This window comes from Rana temporaria, chromosome 4 (assembly GCF_905171775.1).
Source record: "Rana temporaria chromosome 4, aRanTem1.1, whole genome shotgun sequence".
NCBI lineage: Eukaryota > Metazoa > Chordata > Amphibia > Anura > Ranidae > Rana > Rana temporaria.
The window spans coordinates 132,158,859-132,179,879 of NC_053492.1; the positions used below are offsets into that span (position 1 = coordinate 132,158,859).

The 21,021-nt window shown below is 39.0% G+C and overlaps 1 protein-coding gene across 1 annotated transcript in view; it reads right to left on the reverse strand.

Moving 5' to 3' along the window:
- CLSTN2 (calsyntenin 2) overlaps window positions 1–21,021 on the reverse strand; it is a 1,124,690-nt gene that overhangs the window by 359,002 nt on the left and 744,667 nt on the right. Inside the window, 1 exon segment of the mRNA XM_040349061.1 lies at window positions 9,212–9,407. Coding sequence (XP_040204995.1) covers window positions 9,212–9,407 — 196 coding nt within the window.

A 21,021-nucleotide genomic window follows, 5' to 3' on the forward strand; every position in this document is an offset into this window, starting at 1 on the left:
GCAAAGGTGTCACTGCTGCGAGACAACACAGGGCTGGCGACACATTGAGTAACACTACCTGTGATTAGAGTTGCCATTTAAAGTTCCCAATACAGTTCTCAGATCAGCAGAGGATTTTGATCAAGAGCATCTAAGCCTACTGATCAGAACTCCCTGCCAGCACCCCCCCCCCCCCTGATCAAGAGCATCTAAGCTGGCTGATCAGAACTCCTGATTAGAACTCCTCGCCAGCTCCCCCCCCCCCCTCCCAAGGAGTAAGAGAAGGAATAAAAGTAGAGAATACATGGAAAGAAGAGGAAAAGATTGAGAGGAACAAAGAAAAAAGGCAGAAAAGGAATAAGAGAAAGAACAGGAAAGATGACTAGAGAGAGGGGTGGGGGGACAAGAAATTAAGATAGAGAGATAAAAGTGAAAAAAAGGAAAACAGAGAGAGTGGTACATCCTAAAATGTACCAGAAGGGGTTTTAATAATGTACGAGTGTATGGGACGTAGGGGTTCCTAAATGTCCGTGGGCTAGGGGAGCAAAATACTTGTCTGGCCTTAAGCGCTGAAAACCCACGCTACAAAAATTCTACTGTTAGGGGTCCCCACAACTTGGGAAATTTTATCAAGGGGTCACGGCACTAGAAATGTTGAGAACCACTGGCCTAAGGCATCCAGAAGTGTATGGTCTCAACCACAAAAATGTATTGGGCATAAAAGTGCAGGAGGCTTGTGGCACATTTGGGGCTTCTGTCTGCTAAGGCTGTGTGGTGCTGAACAGGTTCAAACAATGAGGATATCAAGGATATCCAGAATGGAATATAGGCAAGTGTTTAGGTATGTGGGATACACTGGGGTTGATGTAATAAAGGCAAATAGACTGTGCCCTTGGCAAATGCAGTTGCACTTATTTTCCCCAGAGCCTAGTAAATGTGGTAAAGCTCTGCTGATTTCAATCATCCAAACATATGCAAACATTTTTTCTCTTATTTTATTTGCCCCTGATTGGGTATTCCTTACAAAGTGAAGCTTCACCACATTATATTTACTAAGGAAAATTAGTGCAACTGCACTTGCAGAGTGCAACAGCCTATTTGCCTTTAGTAAATAGACATGTGCATTCGTTTTCGTCCGAATGCATTTTCGTCCGAATTTGAGGTATTTTCGTTATCGTCTTAACAAAGGAAAAATAATGCACATAATACGAAAACCGAAAAATCTGACATAAACAAATGCTTTATTTCCGTTTTTGTTGGTCGAATGTGCCTAACCTTAACTCTATTAGTCCAAGATTATTTTAAATAGAGAGAAAAGATTCGACATTATAGAGAGAAAAGATTCGACATTATAGAGAGAAAAGATTTGACATTATAGAGAGAAAAGATTCGACATTATAGAGAGAAAAGATCACAGCTGGAATTGGGTGGAAGTAAAATAAAAGTAATGATGATGATGAATGTTATTGGCTGATTATAACCAAAGAGGAGGAGCAGTAAAATAGCTAGAACTAACTTGACAATGCAACATGTAGGACGAAAATTCGACAAAGCATCGAAAAACATACAAACATCGAATCTGTCATTGAAGGCTTATGGTGTCTGTTGATATTTCTAAGAAGATTCGATGGAGCAGCTAAACTGCCACAATCGTACATTTCCAGTCAAATGCTCGGCCCATAGGCTATAGAAAAATTCTATTGTTGGTTGACTAGTAATAATAGTTAATAAATATAATTATTACTAGTCATACAACATCAGAATTCTTAAATAGCTTGTAGGCGGAACATTCGACTGGAAAAGTATGATTGCAGCGTCGTACAGTTTTGCTGCTCCGTCGAATCTTCTTTGAACATTCGACAGACAGTCAGACACCATAAGCCTTCAATGACAGATTCAGTCTTATTTTATTCGGATTTTCGGACAAATTCAATTTCCAACGAAAAACTAAATAAATAAAAACGAATTTTGGGAGTAACTAAATACATTTATTTTTCTGGACGAGAACGAAATTCCGAAGCGAAATATTTCAGTGTGCATATGTCTATTAGTAAATCCATCCCAATGAGTGGGTGGTACGAAATGTAAAAGGACAACTTCTCTAGAAGCAAAGTTATCCTTTACAATGTTTTTTATAAATTTAAAGGGCAACTTCACAAAAAATATTGGGCCAGATTCAGGTACAATTGCGGCGGCGCAACGTAACCCGTTTATGTTACACCGCTGCAAGTTTTCAGTGTAAGTGCCTGATTCACAAAGCACTTACCTGTAAACTTGCGGTGGTGTAACGTAAACCCGTCCGGCGCAAGCCCACCCAATTGAAATGGGGCGTGTACCATTTAAATTAGGCGCTCTCCCGCGCCGGACGTTCTGCGCATGCTCCATTCTCAATTTTCCCGATGTGCTTTGCGCGAAATTACGGCGGCCCTGACGCGTTAGTGAATCGCGACGTGCGCAACGTACTTACGCCGAAAAAAAAATTCAAAATCGACGCGGGAACGACGGCTATACTTTAACATGGTGGAGTAATTTTACACCATGTTAATAGCCCACTTAACTTTGCGACGGGAAAAAAAGACTTGCGCCAACGTAATGAACGCCAAAACCTTTGTGGATCGCCATAACTGCTAATTTGCATACCTGACGCTGGAAAACGACGCAAACTCCACCCAGCGGCGGCCGAGGTACTGCATCCTAAGATCCGACGGTGTAAGTCAATTACACCTGTCGGATCTTAGGGCTATCTATGCGGAACTGATTCTATGAATCAGCCGCATAGATACGACAAGAGATACGACGGTGTATCAGGAGATACGCCGTCGTATCTATTCTGTGAATCTGGCCCATAGTGTATGTCAAAGCACAGAACCCCTCAACTCAAATCCAGGCAGGGCGAGCGTATATAAAATTGGAGTTCCAACATGAATCATATCATATAAATATGGTTGTTAGACTTCCCTGACTACCAATTTTCTCTGCTGTGTTGCAGTGGATGCAAATGGAGAATCTTGTGGTGCAGGGTGAAAAGTAATGAATAAGAAAGAGGGAGAGTGCAAGCAGGGCTGAGAGTTGGGCAGACAAGTCTGCCTTTTGCTCTTCAACAAAAAGGGGATGCAAAAAGGGAAAGACCTGCAATCTATGCTGCTGAAGTACTTCAAACTCATCAAGCTCTTTTGGTTTGTAGTCATGTGTTTCGTCATGAATGTGGTACCCATATATTTTGAAAAATGTGGGGTTATAGAGATGAGACTGGGTTTGTATTTTTGTGCACTCTGTTTTGACACTTTACTAAACTTTTAGGACAATGCACTGTGCGGTAGAAAGAGCTTAATCTTAATTTTTTCTAAAGAGTAAAATTTCCTATACCTGTTAGAGGTTGTGGCTGTTACTTCCACTGGTCAATGAAAAAAAAAAATTTGATGGGCACACTGAGAGCCCATTAGGGCACAGTTGCAGCATTTAATGGGCACACTAGCTGCATTTGATGGGCACACTGGCAGCATTTGATGGGCACCATGGCTGCATTTAATGGGCACACTGGCAGCATTTGCTGGCACAGTGGCTGCAATTGATGGTACAGTGGCAGCGTTTAATTGGCACAATGGCAGCATTTGATGGCACAGTGGCTGCAATTGATTATTTTTTTTATATTTTTTTTCAAAAGTTTTTAAGTTTGTTGCGCCCTCCCAAAAATGTTGAGCACAAGCCGCTACTGAACCCAGCGGTGAGTACCATAGACTCGATGTCCGCCGTCACACGACGATTACACAGGACACAGGCAGAATGCCAACATGCCTATGTAAACAAACCAGATTGTCGTTCTGTCAGAATTGAACGTATTGAACCTGTGTTTCTACAAAGCAGGAACATGGATCTTTGCCTTCCCCTAGTCAACGCACCTCCCCCAAAGTGAATAAGCACAACCTAGGCACAGTGTTAATCCTTAGATCAACCCTGATGTCAACCCCTTCCCTGCCAGTGTCATTAGTACAGTGACAGTGCATATTTTTAGCACTGATCACTGTAATAATGTCACTGGTCCCCAAAAAAAGTGTCAGCTAGGTGTCCAATTTGTCTACCGCAATATCATAGTCCCGCTATAAGTCGCTGATTGCCACCATTGCTAGTAAAAAATAAAATAAAAAATTAAATATCCCATAGTTTGTAGATGCTATAACTTTTTTGAAAACCAATGTACACTTATTTCGATTTTTTTTTACCAAAAACATGTAGCAGAACACACATTGGCCTAAACTGATGACCTAAACTGAAGAAATTAAATTTTTTACAGCTTTTTATTGGATGTGTTTTAGAGAATAATGTAAACAATACAGATGTTTTCCTACATTTTCGTCGTTCATTGTTTATAGCGCAAACATTTTAAAACACAGAGGTGATAAAATACCACCAAAAGAAAGCTCTACTTGTGGGAAAAAAGAACATAACTTTGATTTGGGTACAGCGTTGCACGACCGCACAATTGTCAGTAACGCAGTGCCATATTGCAAGGGGGGTAAACCTTCCGGAGGTGAAGTGGTTAAAGGCTTCCATGGAAAATGTAATGATGCAAACATATTATGAGACATTCAGCCAAATATGATAAACCAATGACCTGTATAGTGACTGGATAGTAGAAGGGCGCCATAGAGTTAATTTCAGCAAGTGCCAATTTAGGTATGCATTTGTAGGACACCTCTGCCCTGTACACACGATCGGACCTTTGTCCGACCAAATTCACATCGGAATTCCGATGGAATTCCATTGGAGTAAAATAGAACATGTTCTCTATGTAAACTCTGATGGAATTCATCGGAATTTCCGATGGAATTACTCTGATGGGGCATACACACGGTCTGAATTTCCGATGGAAAAAGTCTGTCTAACTTTTCCCATCAGGAATTAGGATCGTGTGTACGGGCTTTATGCAATTAAAGAGAAGTTCAATAATGAAAAGAAAAAAACATACTCATCTAGAAGGCTACAGCATTGATCTTATGCTGCATCTGTCCCCTGCTACCCATAACTCTGATTACTGAGTGATCAAAGAATGCTGATTGCTCAGTTCTTTGTCTGCCGTGAGCAGAAATTCTGTGACTTTCAGTCAACAGCTCTCTGCTCTGCCCCTCCAGTGCTCAGTGAAGTAAAGTGTGGGGCTACGGTGGGAACAGCTGGCTCAGGCTCTTAGAGGCACAGAGGCATGCTGACAGGCTGAGCCTTCTGCTGGTCAGGCATCTGGGTGGATCCCAACATTAAAGTCAAGATCTCTCCAGAGCCTAGACTGGCTGCTGAGTGACATTAGCTAACATGGCCTATATCCCACTGTCTGCTGAATACGGATCACAGGAGTGCAGAGTGAGGCGCAATCCTTTAATTCGCAGGAAAAGTATAGCTAAAATGGCTTTGGCCCTAATTCTCCTTTAAATAGCCACTTCAAATAAAATGTGATTTTAGTAAAATTTGATTCAGTAAAAATGTTGCCAAACTAGGTGCATCCAGGAGAAAGTAAAATATAGATATGTGATTAGCATACTGAATGATGTATTCCCTGTGTGTATAAGCCAAGTTATCTTTGAGGACAGAAATCGTCTAAGCTAGTAGTTCAGTAGGCTCTAAAATATGCATAACCTATAAAAAAAATAATCTTGGCCAAACCGGTAGCAATGATTCTCAAGGAAACTCTGAAGGTGTGCAAGTAATTAACCAAGTTTTAAGAATAATTGTTACCTAATTTTTAAAATATTTGTCATGGTAACATCTGGAAACACATCATTTTGGTCTGTATGTAATAGCTTAGAAAAGGAATAAGACATCTTCGTACTTCAAAGCTTCAGATGATGCAGTGTGAAGTTGGGAATTGCAATGGAATATTCAGCAAATTACCGGAATGTAGTGTAAAAAGAACCGCTGCATACTCAAAAAGTAGGAACTTAATGTAGAATTTCAGGCAAACAAGTAAATGCATAGTCCAAAACTATACAAAAATGTGTATTATATTTTTAAATGATATACAGTAATTATGTTCAGCCCCTCTTAAAATCCCTATACCCCTGTGAAACAGTGGATCACTGCTGGTCTTTCCCCACCCATGCCTGCCCTCTTCCCTTAATTGGCCGCATATGCAAATTGTAGTTAGTGCCTTGACTACAGTCCTAAAGAATAACAGGACATGCCTACATTAATGGGATATTATGGAAGATGCCAAACATATCGCCCCTCTCAGAGGGCAGACATATCTGCAATGGTTAGGGACAGGTGCTGACATTACTATACTTAAATATCATTTTTTGGTACTAAATTGAGTTATTACATTTTTTCAATTCATCTGCCTGTATAATTACAGATACAAAAATAGCTTTAATCTCAAGAAAAGGAAGGAAAGCACATAAACATAAAAATAAATATCTCAAATTCAGTCTAATGTCCCTTTACATTGGGGTTAAAGCCATATAAGTGTGGCAGGATAAGAACATCCCAGATTAATTATGAAAATGATGTGGAAGCGGCTGCTGGGCACATTAATATAGCTATACATATTTCATGCAGTGTTTTGCATTAATGAATGCAATAACCTTATGCTCATGAATGCAAAATGGTGAGCGCATCGCCATAACCTCAGCTTGTTGCAGCTGATCCAGAAAGCTTCATATACTGCTTACAAGAAAGTGTGGAAAGAGGAAATGAATGACTTGGAGACAAAAACATTGCCACTTTATTTTACATAGTACATACAGTATACACAGTATGTATAAAAGATTCTCGGAAACAAATCACCCGGATCAGTTATAGTAAAGAGATTTTTCCCAGCCATTCCACGTCCAGAGGCATGTGCTCCTGGCTTTGCATGATTTTTTTTTCTTAGGACATCATAATTACATTTTCCTTCATAAGTAACCATTGCTGGCTAGGAGAACTATTACAAACAACTAGCAAACAGCTAATACACTGGCTTATCTTATTCAGTACCGCCCTACCTAAAAATTATGGAGGAGCTTAAAGCTGGCCATATAGTGTTGGCTGGCTCAACAGGGACAAGTAGAATTTTGATGCATCTATGGCCAAACCTGGTGAGGGAAACAAGTATTTCCTTTTGGCTGATCAATTTTGGCTGATCAAAATTGAAATAAAAAAATAGATCCACCTATGGCCAACCTAAAGCACCGTACACACGGTTGGACCTTTTGTCCGACCAAAATCACATCGGAATTTCAACAGAATTTTATCGGAGTAAAAGAGAACATGTTCTCTATCTAAACTCTGACGGAATTCATCGGAATTTCCGATGCAAATAATCAGATGGGGCATACAGAAGGTCGGAATTTCCGATGGAAAAGGTCAGTCTGACTTTTTCCAACGGAAATTCCGATTGTGTGTATGGGGTATAAGGTTGAGACTAAATCTTGGTGGTTGGTATAGATAAAGGGAATCTCCGGCTGCTTTGTTTACTATCAGAAAGAATTGACTATGAGCTGTCAGTTTGCCTTTTTTTAAATACACTATTTTCTTTGTAAATATCAGTTTTGTTGTAGTAGATTGAATACACAGATGTACTATGAATGTATATTCTTACAAAGGCTTTGAGATAATAAAATCTGGGATGTACAGTATCTGCTATGCTCAGATGCTGTCTTGTCTTCATCAAACCATATTAGGTTTAAATCATATATATCAAATACTGTATACTTGAGTAGCATCAAAGCAAAATATATTAATGTCTTATATGTTTTCTTTAGAAAGCAGCATAGAGTAGAAAAGCCTGTGCTCCGGACACAATGCTGTAGAGAAGAACCCTTGCCCTCTGCATGAAAACAGTGGTCTGTCTGCAGAAGGTCCAATGAACTCCCTGCTGAGTCGCAACTAGAGCTCTCCAATTAGCAGAGTGACTACTGCTTTAATACAGCATGTGGAAATTGAATTTTCAGACCACTTGCCGACCTCCTAACTGGGAATTTACATCATGAATTTGACGTTATATACTGCTGTTATGGCAGCAGCTAGCTGCCATAACCCCAGTATTGTTCTTTCCCTTAGGCAGCCAGCTTTCAGATAAAAGTGGTCCTAGTGGCAGATTCGCTGTGAAATCCCTTTTATAGGCGACATGGGAGATGCCCTCCACCACTTCCCAGTCGTTTTCTAACTTATTGGAGCCATTGGTAAGCCCAGAACCGATTTGATGGGGTCGATGGCTAGTCAAGAAGTTGAGTGAGGGCAGTATTGCCCTTTGGAGGACTGGAGAGACCTCCGACATCACTTCCGGTTCTTGGGAAGATAGATGGATTTTTTTTTCTTAAAGTCCAAAATATTTTTATTTTTTATTTTAAAGGTAAAAAAAAGATCTGGGGTCTTTTTGACCCCATATCTCTCAATAAAGAGAACATGCCATGTTTATTTCCATTAGGGATATTTACCTTACTTGTCATATGAATAAAAGTGATCCAAGCAGCTTTCTATGGGGGAACCTTAGCCGAGTCACAGCTAACTGAGTCCATTCAGACACATAGCCCAGGTTTGGCCCCACCTCCTCTCTCTCCTGATTGGCTAACTGACTTTAATTGACAGCAGCTGGAGCCAATGGCGGTGTTGCTGTGTCTCAGCTAATCAGAAGGAACGTCCTGGGTGGCCGAAGCACTCGTGGACATCACTGTACAGAGATGGGGTTCAGATAAGTATTATGGGGGAGCTGAGGGGGGCTGCTACACACAGAAGGCTTTTTATCTTAATGCATAGTATGCATTAAGATAAAAAAACATTCTGAATTTACAACCACTTTAACAAATGCTTAAAATACCACTATGGAAAATGAATTTTAAACGGTCTTTGCTTCACCGAAACAAATATTCCCTGGTGTATTTTCAATTTGTGCTTCTGAGAATACATAATATAAATATCTTGCAAGGCACAAAGTAGAACATTTCAGTAACCCAGCAGCCACTGAGTTTTTTGTTTACTCACAGTTAAAATGAACAATGAATGTGATTGGCTGCTATATGCTACTATAATTTGTATGCAATAATTGCTCTTTACACCAACATGCTGGATAAAAAATCAGACATGTTGTGACAATGTTTTCAACATGAACATTTCTCACTATACTCAACATTTAAAGGTGTACATCTGATTTATATCTACAACACCTAAACACACATTGGTAATATACACATGTTTTTGATTGATTTAAATTGTTTGATGAAGTTATGGATTAAATGTTAACCCTGACAGAGCACAAATGACTCACTTGTGTGACTTCTTCCAGTTTGCCCCACTTGGACTGGCCCCACAGTCATACGCCTGGATGATGAATGTGTACTCCTTTTGTAGTTCACAGTCTATAGGTCCTTTAGCTCTGAGTCGACCTTCCCCAGATGTCCGGTTCAGCACAACAGCCTCAAAAGGTGTATCCGGACCATGGATTTTAAAAGCACAGATTTCCCCTGTAATTATAAAATATATTGATCTCTTACTACAATGTATTGTTGTTTTTACACATATGACAAAAACGTGAAAATAAGAGTTGTAAGAGCTATGTTCAGCCACATGACTAGATACTACCCAGTTCTCTGACAACTCACTGCGTAATATGATTTCTCTGCAGAATAAAAAGAGCAATTGCTCATTGATTAAAGATATTTTAAAATAAGCTGCAATAACGAGCAATGCAAATAAATGAGATGTTTTGAGTGTAATTGCACTGCTTTAAAATATTGGGATTCGCATAAGTGGAACTAAACCCTTCTATCCTACAGCCAAGGAAGCTGTCATCTTATGGGAATGCAGATTGCACTTTCTCCCTTTGTTTATAATCAAACTTAAATTGACCAAATAAATAACACAGACACCATTGAGTGGCAAAATTATGGCCGCAGCACATTTTTCGGATTTAAATAAAATTTTCAACGAATAACAACTTAATTTCAATATATTATTTATTGATAAATTTCCTTGAACTTTATTATTCTGCATTTCCCAGAGGTCACGTGATGCATATCCTAGTCTGCTGGTTCCCGTTTTCCCACCTGTTTCTATTTTGCATATTTAAAGTGGTATTACCCTATAATATGTTAACATATAAATATATATTTTTGCTTATATTAAGAAAGGGAGGGGCAACACATGTCCATGTTGTCATGCCCATATGCTTATGCCCTCCTTCTAAATCTCTGTCTTATCTGCAGTTGCCATGCTGCTACACATGTGATCATTTATGACACCTGTCACTTGATGGCATGACAGTTTGCTTGAGAGCACACACAACTGTGGCAATTATCATTCACAGCATGCCTGGAATGTTAAGCCCTGTACACACGATCGGATATCTGATGGAATCTAATCCGATGGATTTTTTCGTCAGGTATCCTATGAAGCTGACTTTTATCAGTCTTGCCTACACACCATCAGTCAAAAATCCGACCGTGTCCAACGCAGTGATGTAAAACACAACGACGTGCTGAGAAAAATTAAGTTCAATGCTTCAGAGCATGCGTCGACTTGATTCTGAGCATGCGTGGATTTTTGACCGATGGACTTCCACACAGACTATTGTTTTTTTCTATTGTTTTTTTATCCATAGGAACATTTTAAAACATGTTCTATTTTTTTCACCGATGGAAAACAAACCGATGGGGCCCACACATGATCGGTATGTCCGATGAAAACGGTCAATTGGTCTGTTTTCATCAGACAAACCGATCATGTGTACAGGGCTTAAATATTTTGGGAAACAGTTAAAGAAATTGGTTTAATCTTGCTTTAATACAATGTTTCTCAATTCCAGTCCTCAGGCCCCCCCAACAGGTCAGGTTTTCAGGATTTCCATTATTTTGCACAGGTGATTTGATCAGTTTCACTGCCTTAGTAATCACCACAGCCTTTTCATCTGAGGGAAATCCTGAAAACCTGACCTGTTGGGGGGGCATGAGGACTGGAATTGAGAAACACTGCTTTAATATATCAATGTTTAAATGTATAAAACATTACATGTACATTTATAAAGCATCATGTAAGTGTAAGCAGAGAATTCAGGACACAACCAATTCTACCAACATAAGAGTTGTAAAATAAAAAAGTGATAAACAGAAGAAATACTGAAAACATATTACTCCAACAGAGAAAAACTGGGATATAAATGGGATTTGCTAGGTATTAATAATTGACAATCAGAGAAGCAAGATTTACGTTTTTGATAACATGCACCCCTGTTATTTTTTTTCGATGCTCAAAAGTGCAGTACAGCAAATTTAACAACATATTTATGCTGGTTTATATCAAAACTGCATTAGAGTCAAATAGTGGTTAAAATTGCTAACAAAGTAGTATATAGGCAACCAGAGGGTATCTTCTTCTATACATCCCATTATAATCTAGAGCAGTGTTTTTTAACTTAAGTAAAGACTACTTCCTTACCCAAGTTGGTGTGTACCCCCTGGAGTAGGGCTCCCTATCTTAAGTACTCCTTAATTTGTATGATTAGTTATCTTCCAGTTGCCTATAAATGTGCTCTGAAACATCCTGTATGTTTATATACAGCTAACAATGCATACAGATCCGTTTTATGTATTACATGTATTTTTTCTTAAAACTCTAAACTGTTATAAGCAATTTTTTTACAATACAAATATCTTGTGTACTCTATAGTACCCCCAAAAACCAATACAATCTATGACAGATTCCGTTATGAAGTCAATGCTTCTTACTATTCATATCTTATAAAATACTTATAAAATACTAAAGGTCTATTAATGCCATTAACAGCCTCAGTGACAGAATATTGGGCAGGAAAGCCACAGGATACAATTGCTGACCTTTTGCTGAAAATGAATAATACAGTGCCCTGGGTTTCAGAAGGGGTGCTCTAGAAGATGCTTACAGTGTATCTAAACTCAGAAGCAAAAATGTAATATATTGCAGCTTGCTATGGTTCTTGGTATAGTGGCTGCATTTGTTTCAGGCTTCTTGTACTTTATTTTCCCCTGGTAATTGTGCAAAAAACACACCTGTCCCTGGGTGGTTGCATCATTCTTCTGCTGTATTTGTCACCCTAGGCTGCTCTCTCAATATGGACTACAAACATGCCCACATCTCTTTATCTCCATTCCATTGGGGTAGGGAATTGTTAGTTTTGCAGAACATAGCTAGGAAGGAAAATATTCTTCAGTGCAGCTCACCTGCAGTGCAAATGATACTGAATGTATGCCAAGATCAACAGATATTTTCTCTATTTGTGGAAAACATTCTTGCTTGCTTGCAAAAAAATAATAATAATGATGATAATGCAGCCACCACATCTAAGGACAGCTGCAATATGATATTTTTTTGTTCCTGGTTGTGTTTATCTTTTATTGGTATGTGCAGATAACTCTAATGCCGCATACACACGATCGGTTCGTCTGATGAACCGTTTTCATCAGACGAACCGATCGTGTGTGGGCCCCATCAGTTTTTTTCCCCATCGGTGAAAAAACGTAGAACCAGTGTATGGGAAAAATCCCCTCCCCCTGCTGTAACAGGAAGAGAACATTCTAACATGATGTGCACTTCTAAACAGTATATAAATCTGAAGACAGCAGATATACATGCAAAACGTATGTAGGGAGATTTGTTTCATCTCTGTGTATCATCTAAGACTGGGTATATGTGAGGGGTTTTCATCCACTTTAAAGAAGAGACTCATTTTAGGCTAAGAGGCCCTTCATATCTGGCACCCATGACTCTTACCCCCCTCCTTAAGAGCCTGTTTACCCTATGTATATTACCAGACTTTTTATTTTCTGTATCCAGGGGTTACTGACTTAGAGAGCAGATCCCAAAGATAGTCCTCAGTAGCAGTATGTTGATCCACAAGGGACATCAACTGATCCATACAGGGTCTGTATGTCTAATGTAAAAATGTGATAAGGGTTGAGCACCCCCATTCACAACCACTTGTTGGTAAGGTGGAACAAATAATACATCCAGGTCCTTACAGGCATGCCAGGGTCATATTCCCATGTGAACACACTGCTCTCAGACAACCATGGAAACCACAAGCTTGCCTTGGACTACTCCTATGAGTTTAGTCTTTGACTAAATTCTAACATTCAACCACTCTCTAAGATGCTTCAATATCAAGAAAAAAATTCTTAATGCACTCTGCAATAGCTGTTGAGTTGTAGCCATTAGACCGTGTGCCACCATGTCCCTCTCTGACAGAGGCTGTATCTGCTGCCGTAACATCTTGTACAATTGCTGTTGTCCCACTAAGGAGGTTTGGTCAGTTGTTGTATTTGTTGGGCAGTTAGGCAGTTTGTCTCTTGTATGAGCTAATTAGTCTACTGTTGGACAACATTGCACAGTTGTTTTTAGCAATCGCCATTCAAGCCGTTTTACAAGCTCATCTACTTTGTTCAGCAAGAGGTGTCTGTCTCTTTAAGGTGCAGCCTGCATCTAAGCATCAAGATGTAAGAGAAATATTGGCAATGGTATTGGCAGCAGTAAACCATGTGAGATATAAGGACACCCAGAAACAGTCCAAACAGGTTTGCCCTGCACTTTTATTCAGCATGGCAATAAACAAACATAATTTCAAGGACAAGGACTTTTACAGCAAGTCCATAGTATAGCACAAAACAAAAACATCTGCCATTCAAGCCATTAAACTGTGGTCAGTTACTGACCTACAGTGCATCCCCTAATTAGTTCCCCAAAACAAGGAAACAACACTTTTTAGTGTTCTGTCAGCAGTTATCCTTTCCACACTGCAGCAGGCTCCCACAGCAAAGAAAGAGAGAGAGAGAGAGAGAGAGAGCCCTACCTGAGGACCCATCAGCTCACTTTAAAAAAGTTTTGTGCACAGCAGTGACTAACCATAAGGTATAATGGTGGCTATCATCTAAGAAGATGTTGACCTAGGAATGAAGGTTTATCCCACCCAGAGCTCTACAGAGCTTCTGGGCTCCGGGATCCAGAACCGGACTGAGGTTCTGAGAAAACAAAATGTTTATTTTCTCCACATCAATTACAATAGAGCCCTTCACAATGTGTTGGTGAAACATCTAGGAGGGACTGGACTTGATAAAGGGGACCTTTTTCCCTGAAATGTTCATCTTTTCCACCTCCACCTAAAACTCGGTGTCCGGATTGTATCTATATCTGTCTGGTAATCCTTTTAAATTTCTATTACAATTCTGGATGTCTGCAACCTATTTAGTTTCTGCCTATACTGTTTACCTTTTCATGTATAGTAGGTCATGATAAATTGTGTGTAATATTAGTGGCTATGTGAATATGCTATGTTGCATTCTTTTCGATATGAGAACATAAAATGACTACAGTTTTTTAAAAGTTATTTTTACAGTGTGCTGAATTATTTGTTTATTTTAATATATTGGTTCAAAGGCTTTCTAAGACATTCTACCTGTTTGGGTACAGCATTCATTTAACACACATTTCTGCTTATTTTAAAACAGGGGGTGACATTTTTTTGTTTAAATACGTTTTTTATTGAAGTCATATAGCAGGCATGCCCTGTTCTTCTAAACACAACCTGCTTAAGGAGATCCCATTACATAAATTCTGAAAGTGCAGTACATTATGAGATAATGTGCTGAAATTGGCAGAAGACACTGTTTACTGTTGAGAAAACTTACTCATGAAATAGCCTAATGCCAACTGTTAAGATTTAACAATGGGTATACATTTAACCTGCAGGTTATTTTACATATAAAAGATAAAAATAAACCATTTTGCTTGGTAATATAAGAGGCTCTATTGGAAATATGGCACTGTGAAGAAATACAGGCAAGTTTATTTTGATGGGTTATCCCAGGGCAGATACAATATATGCACAAGTGGATTTGCCTCCCATACAACTTTCAACCCCAAAACAGGTATTTTTTGAGGATGACATTTGAATGGGAGGCAAGTCGACTTGTGCATATATCTGCCCTTGGATTAGCCTTTGGTTATTCATGCATAACCACTTTTCAATCTATCAAACGTGATGGCTCTACTTTTATGACCTCTGCTGTGGGTGGTTGCTCTTTTAGGCCGACTATGGTAGGCCCCTATGGTCCCTTATGTGTCTGATGGGCGGGTGCAGTAAACATTTCTCAGCAACTATGGGTCTGTAATAATGACATTCATTTTAATAAGCTCTGGTCAAAAATTGTTGGTGATATACAAAAAAAAATCTTTGTTCCCTGATAAATGTTTCCCTGATTGTGTGTTTATATATAGTCCACTTGGTGAGATGTACATGTGGTGCCTCCCTCCATTATACAGGGTGCTATAAAAAAACAGCTTTCACTCTATGAAAAATCTGTAATCCAAAAGTTTTCTGCACTCCAAATGTGTCACAATCTTCTCAATTCTTTATTTATCTCAGTGCAAAAACAGGTACCAAACTCTACAGTGTTGAGCGCCCCTGCTCTTCATCAGGTGTTAAGTGGCTTTTGAGATCATTTAGGATTCCTTGAACATGCACTTGACCCTGTAGTTGAACTGTATTTGATGTGCTTTAGCTGCTTTTGCATTCCAATAGACTCTCATTGAGAGAAAAAGCATTTATAAAAAGTCTTTCAAAGCTGCCCTAAAACTGGTAATGCTATACTTGGCTTTATTTTAATTCTGCTTGGAGTTTCCCAGAAAATAAACGTAAAGCTGAACTTCATACAAAGTAGAAATTATCCCTTGCAACGTGGCTTCCTCTGCACTGCAAGGGTTAAATGTCCTTTTTTTTTTCTTTTTGTCTAGCTGAAAAGTAGCAAGGACTTTTACTTACCCAGTCCCTCACTTCCATAAATTCCCTGCATGCATTGTGATGGCCCCTGCAGCCTCTTCCTTAAGGCACTTTTGCAGTTGCAGCACTCTGACGTCATCAAGTACCATGAATGGCCAAAAGCCCTGCATTGTATGTCAGGACACCAAGGGACCTCCCACAAGCCAGGGCGTCCTAGAAGAAGAGGAGAACACTGACTGCCAATGCAGCACAGGACAAGGTAAGAAAAAGTACCTTTTCCTTGCACTCTAGACATAAACCGGTATTTCACCCTAATGCCCCGTACACACCATCACTTTATGTGATGAAAAAAAACGACGTTTTTAAAAACGTCACTTTAATTAACCGTGTGTGGGGGAAAACGTCATTTTATGTCTTGTAAAAAACGACCAAAAAAAATTGAAGCATGCTTCAATTTTATGTGTCGTTTTTCAAAACGTTCTGCCAGCGCTGATAGGATGTTGGTTTTCCATCATGCCTGGCTGTAAGACCAGCTTCTGTAAAACATACAACTGTATACATGAGCCGAACGTCGGCCAGACCAACTGTTTTTGGACAATTTTCAACCCGTGTACACCCAATTTAAGTACACCCAGCTTAGGTACACCCAGCTTTTGCAAATGTGCAAAATTCAGGAATCCAAAGCAATTGCATTTCAGTTTAAAGTTGTAAGACCTGAAAGATATATATTTAATAGTTAAAACTATCTCCCACGTTGCTCTTTATCTTTTTGAGTAACAGGAAAAATGGATACTTCTTAAAAACATTTTATTGTGCTTGTAGAGGTTATTTCTTGAAGACATGAGACCAAAAAATGTCATGTCTATTTGACATGAATTCTGTCAAAAACCTAAAAAAATCATACACTGTGTAAAAAACTATTAAAAGGAAAATGCCTCTATAACTACCCTATTCCTAAAATAAGCCAGGATGTCCTAAGAATGTGGCTAGCCAGTACTCTCTTTTTATGTAAGCTGAGAGGTAGAATTATGGTAAATTACGAATGCCATCAGTTTTCTTCCAGATGGATACACCTCAATACTCACCTGAGACCTCACTACACAGCCTTAATTCTATGACTGTCAGAAAGATAGATCAGGTTAAGGTGGATGAGTGAGGTCCACCAACATAAAGTGAGAGATAATTTAGTTCAGGGATTTGCTGTCAAGACCGCTGCTGGAAACAAAGACATGACAATGGTACGGTATCCTGCTAGTGGTAATTGCTGCGCTCTTTAGAAAACGTGATCTTATAAGTCTCCCAAGTGACATATGGACAGCTGCACTATGATTCAAAATGGTAGAACTATCAGCATGAAGAACCTGAAAAATTCAAGGAGCCTGTGAAAAACTGTCCAGTGCAGCTGTAGCAAATTGTTTTTTCTTTAAAGGGTGTGAAGTTCTGCAGTAGAAATCAAAGCATTGCTCTGTTCAGTCATTGTACACATTATTTTAGACAGAAACTAATATTCATCACATGCTATATAATTTGATATAGTTGATATAATGAGAGTATATTTAGCAATGATAACAGGAATCATAGTTCTGTAAAGTTCTAGTTCTATAAAGTGACTGTCTCATACAGAAAAGCAGTGCCGGGTCAAGGTCATCCGGTGCCCAGGGTGAAGATGAAAAATTGTGCCCCCCCCCGCTGTGAACAGCTACAGTGCCTACAGACGATGGGCTCTATACGAATGCATCATTGACAGTGCATTAACCCCCTTCCTGCTGGATATTACCAATAACTTTGCTAATAAAGAAAACTCCCCTCAGCAGGGGACTACATTACACAGCACCCTGCACCTCCTGGACCCCTTTACATTACAAAACCCTCTGGACTCCTTTACATTACACAGCACTCTGAAGCCTTTGGGTTCACACTGGTGTCCTGGAGTTTGTTGCAGTGCTAGGGTATAAGCAGTTTTTCTGCATGTTATCCCCATTTTTAGCTGCAGTCCCACAGACTTCTATTAGCTTGTGTAATTTTACTGTGTTTTCTGAAAGCTCACCAAAGACGCAGTAAAGTGGACATTTGGTGCGCTTTCAGAAAATGTAGAAGTTTGTGGAACTGTAGTAAAATTTAGGTAAGTGCAGGAAAACTGCATATACCCCAGCACTGCAACTGAACCGCAGTGCATCAGTGTGATCCCACTTGAGTCCTGGTTCACATATATGTGATGCAGGAATCAGCGCAATTCTAGTGCGGATTCCTGCATTGCTTGTCGCTTTTAGGCGCTTCACGCTGCCCTTTGCAAACTGTTATGGGTGTCAATGTAAAAATTAATGACACCCCGAGATCGGTTTGCAGATCGCAGCGAAAACTGTGAAATGGTGCTGGAATCGTATTGCGAACACCCATGCGAACAGGGTCTGGTATAGATTTTTTGGGGGAACCCCACGCCATTTTTTTTTTAATTTGGTGCAGGGTTCACCTTAAAATCCATACCAGACCTGAAGGGCCTGGCATGGAATTTGGGGGGGCCCCAAGCATTTAAAAAAAAATTGGTTCAGGGTCCCTTAAGGTATCCCTTAATATTCATACCAGACCCAAAGGGCCTGAAAATGGACTGGAGGGGAAACCCATGCCATTTTTTTCAATTACTTTTATCTGTATTGCGGGGCCCGACAGGCATACTATAGACACCCCCCAGGTACGAAATTTAAAGTAATATTTCACTTTTGTTGTTTCACTTTAAGCATTATTAAAATCATTGCTCCTGAAAAAATGCCAGTTTTTAAAACTTTTTTTGCATTGATACATATACCCCCTGGGGCAGGACCCAGGTCCCCAAATTTTTATGACAATAACTTGCATATTAACCTTTAAAATTAGCACTTTTGATTTCTCCCATAGACTTTTAAGGGTGTTCCGCGGCTTTCAAATTTGCAGCAAACACACCAAATTGTTTGCTATTCGGTGAACAGGCTAACACCCGATGTTCGACTCGAACTTACGTTCGACTCGAACATAGGGCTCATCCCTAGTAAGCAATATGTTAGAATTCAACATATACTTAAAATTTATCAACTGGAGTTCATCACAATACCTTGCGCAATATTCTTTGTAAACTATCTTTTATTTACAAAAAAATACTATAAAAACATTATTCTAATGTTTATGCATTGGATTCAGCTCCTTCGTTACAAGAGCCTTTTCGGTCACAAATAGCACAGTAATGAAAATGCCACATTCATTATGCATTAGTGAATTGACCTTAAACACAAGAAGCCTATGATAGCAGGTGACAGGTAAAAATAATTGCAGCATTGTGTACATATTCATGTAGCCAATGTTTAGGAAATGTTCAGCCTCGGATTTCCTGAAGTTGGTATTTGCTAAAGTTCTTCAAACACTGAAGAAACGAAAGAGACAAATGAAACATAACAAAGGCATTATGAGTGATGCATGATTTCTATCATCCCAGAAGAGATACAAACCATACACAGACAGACACTACCTCACACTTGCAGGCGCCCTGCTTGTAACAAATAGCCAGACATTCCTCCACAGTATCACCAGTGGAGAAATCTTTTGATGCAATAAATTATAAATGGATCTGAGTTTAAACAGAAGCGAATTTCTTACATTAATTCTGGAACACAGTGTGATTTCTGCTCCTTGCTCCTTATTACTGTGACAAGCTGATTTTATGTACACCACACTTCTCTAACCCCTTCAAAATCGCTTTACTATGATTCAAAAATAGGGATGCTGTTTAACTATTAAATCCCTTCATTAGATTCAGTAACTGTAAACCCTCGTTTTAAGGGGAGAAGTGCATGCTGTTATCTGCTTGTTATCGTGCTTTTCTCAGCCAAGCTCCAAAAACTAAATTTGTCAGTAGGGAACATATGGTAAATTTAGACGCACATGTTATAAAATAACCAAGTCCCTTGATTTGATTACAATTTTACATATTTGAGACCTAGATCAATTGGTTGCTACCCAGTCTACAAATTCTAATGTAGTTATATATAAATCATTTTGATTCCTATGGCTATCATGCAGACCCAAGCTGGCATTCTGGCAACTCTGGTGCTGATCTAAAGATATTTGAGTATATATATATATATATATATATATATATATATATATATATATATATATATATATATACATATATATATTGTGGGCAAAGAAATAACAATATACCTTTCTGCCTTTACATGCTGACAGCATAAAAACTCACTCAAAACAGCATTACAACCCCTCTTTCAATCATCAGCATAACACAGAGAAGACAAGCTGAGAGACAACTTTCCTGGGCCAAAAATAGGAGGTAAATGAAGAAATCAGAAATGAAAAAAAAAAAAAAAGATTTACAGTAAATGAGTATAGCTATTATACCTATAACAGGCATTTGCAAACAGCAGCATATGTTCTTATGGATCAACTATGACTAATGTACCTGAATCAAACCTAACTTTTAACTCATGTCTGTTGTCCTTCATTATTGAGTTGATGGCCTTGTTTGTGCAATCCACATATAACAGCACCCGCTATATTCAGCAGCAATAGATCCACTCGTTAAACCACACTACATGCAAGCACATGTGACAGGGTGACCAGTGTTGTCACCCCATAGCAGGAAGTGCCTACACAATGACCTTCATGGCAGGATTACCATGTACAGTAAAACCTTGGTTTGCAAGCATAATTCATTCCAGAAACATGGCAAACAATCCAAAGCACTTGTATATCAAAGCATTTTTTCACAGGGTATAAAAGAGAAGAGAGGCACCCTAAGTGTAGCAATAAGTTGCTAAATGTTGTACCTTTATTAAATGTAACCATATTGCTACGCTTAGAGGCGCCTCTCTTCTCTTTTATACTCAGTTATGACGCTACTCTCATATCAAGACATAGCTTGTATATCAAGGCAAAATTTATTAAAACATTTTGCTTGTCTTGAAAAACGCTCTCAAACCAAGTTACTGTCAAACCAAGGTTTTACTGTATAATAATAATAATAATAATAATAATAATAATAAAACTGTAGATTTAAAAAGGTTAAAATCATCTTTTGAAATGACATGAAAATATTAAAGATTATATGAGATTTTAGTGATTGTGTTTACATTAAAATCCACGTTTGGAGAAAAATAAGTTAGCATTTATTATTTTTTGCAACTCAACCTGGAAGCATTGCAACCATGACCAGTGGATTGTGGATGTAGTGCTAGGCTCCTGCAGACTCTTCCTTCAGCTCTATGTCTGTACCAAGGTAATTAGAATAAAGGATATCTTGGACAGCCGCACTCCAAATCAACGTAGCTTCATTTTAAAAATGGGAA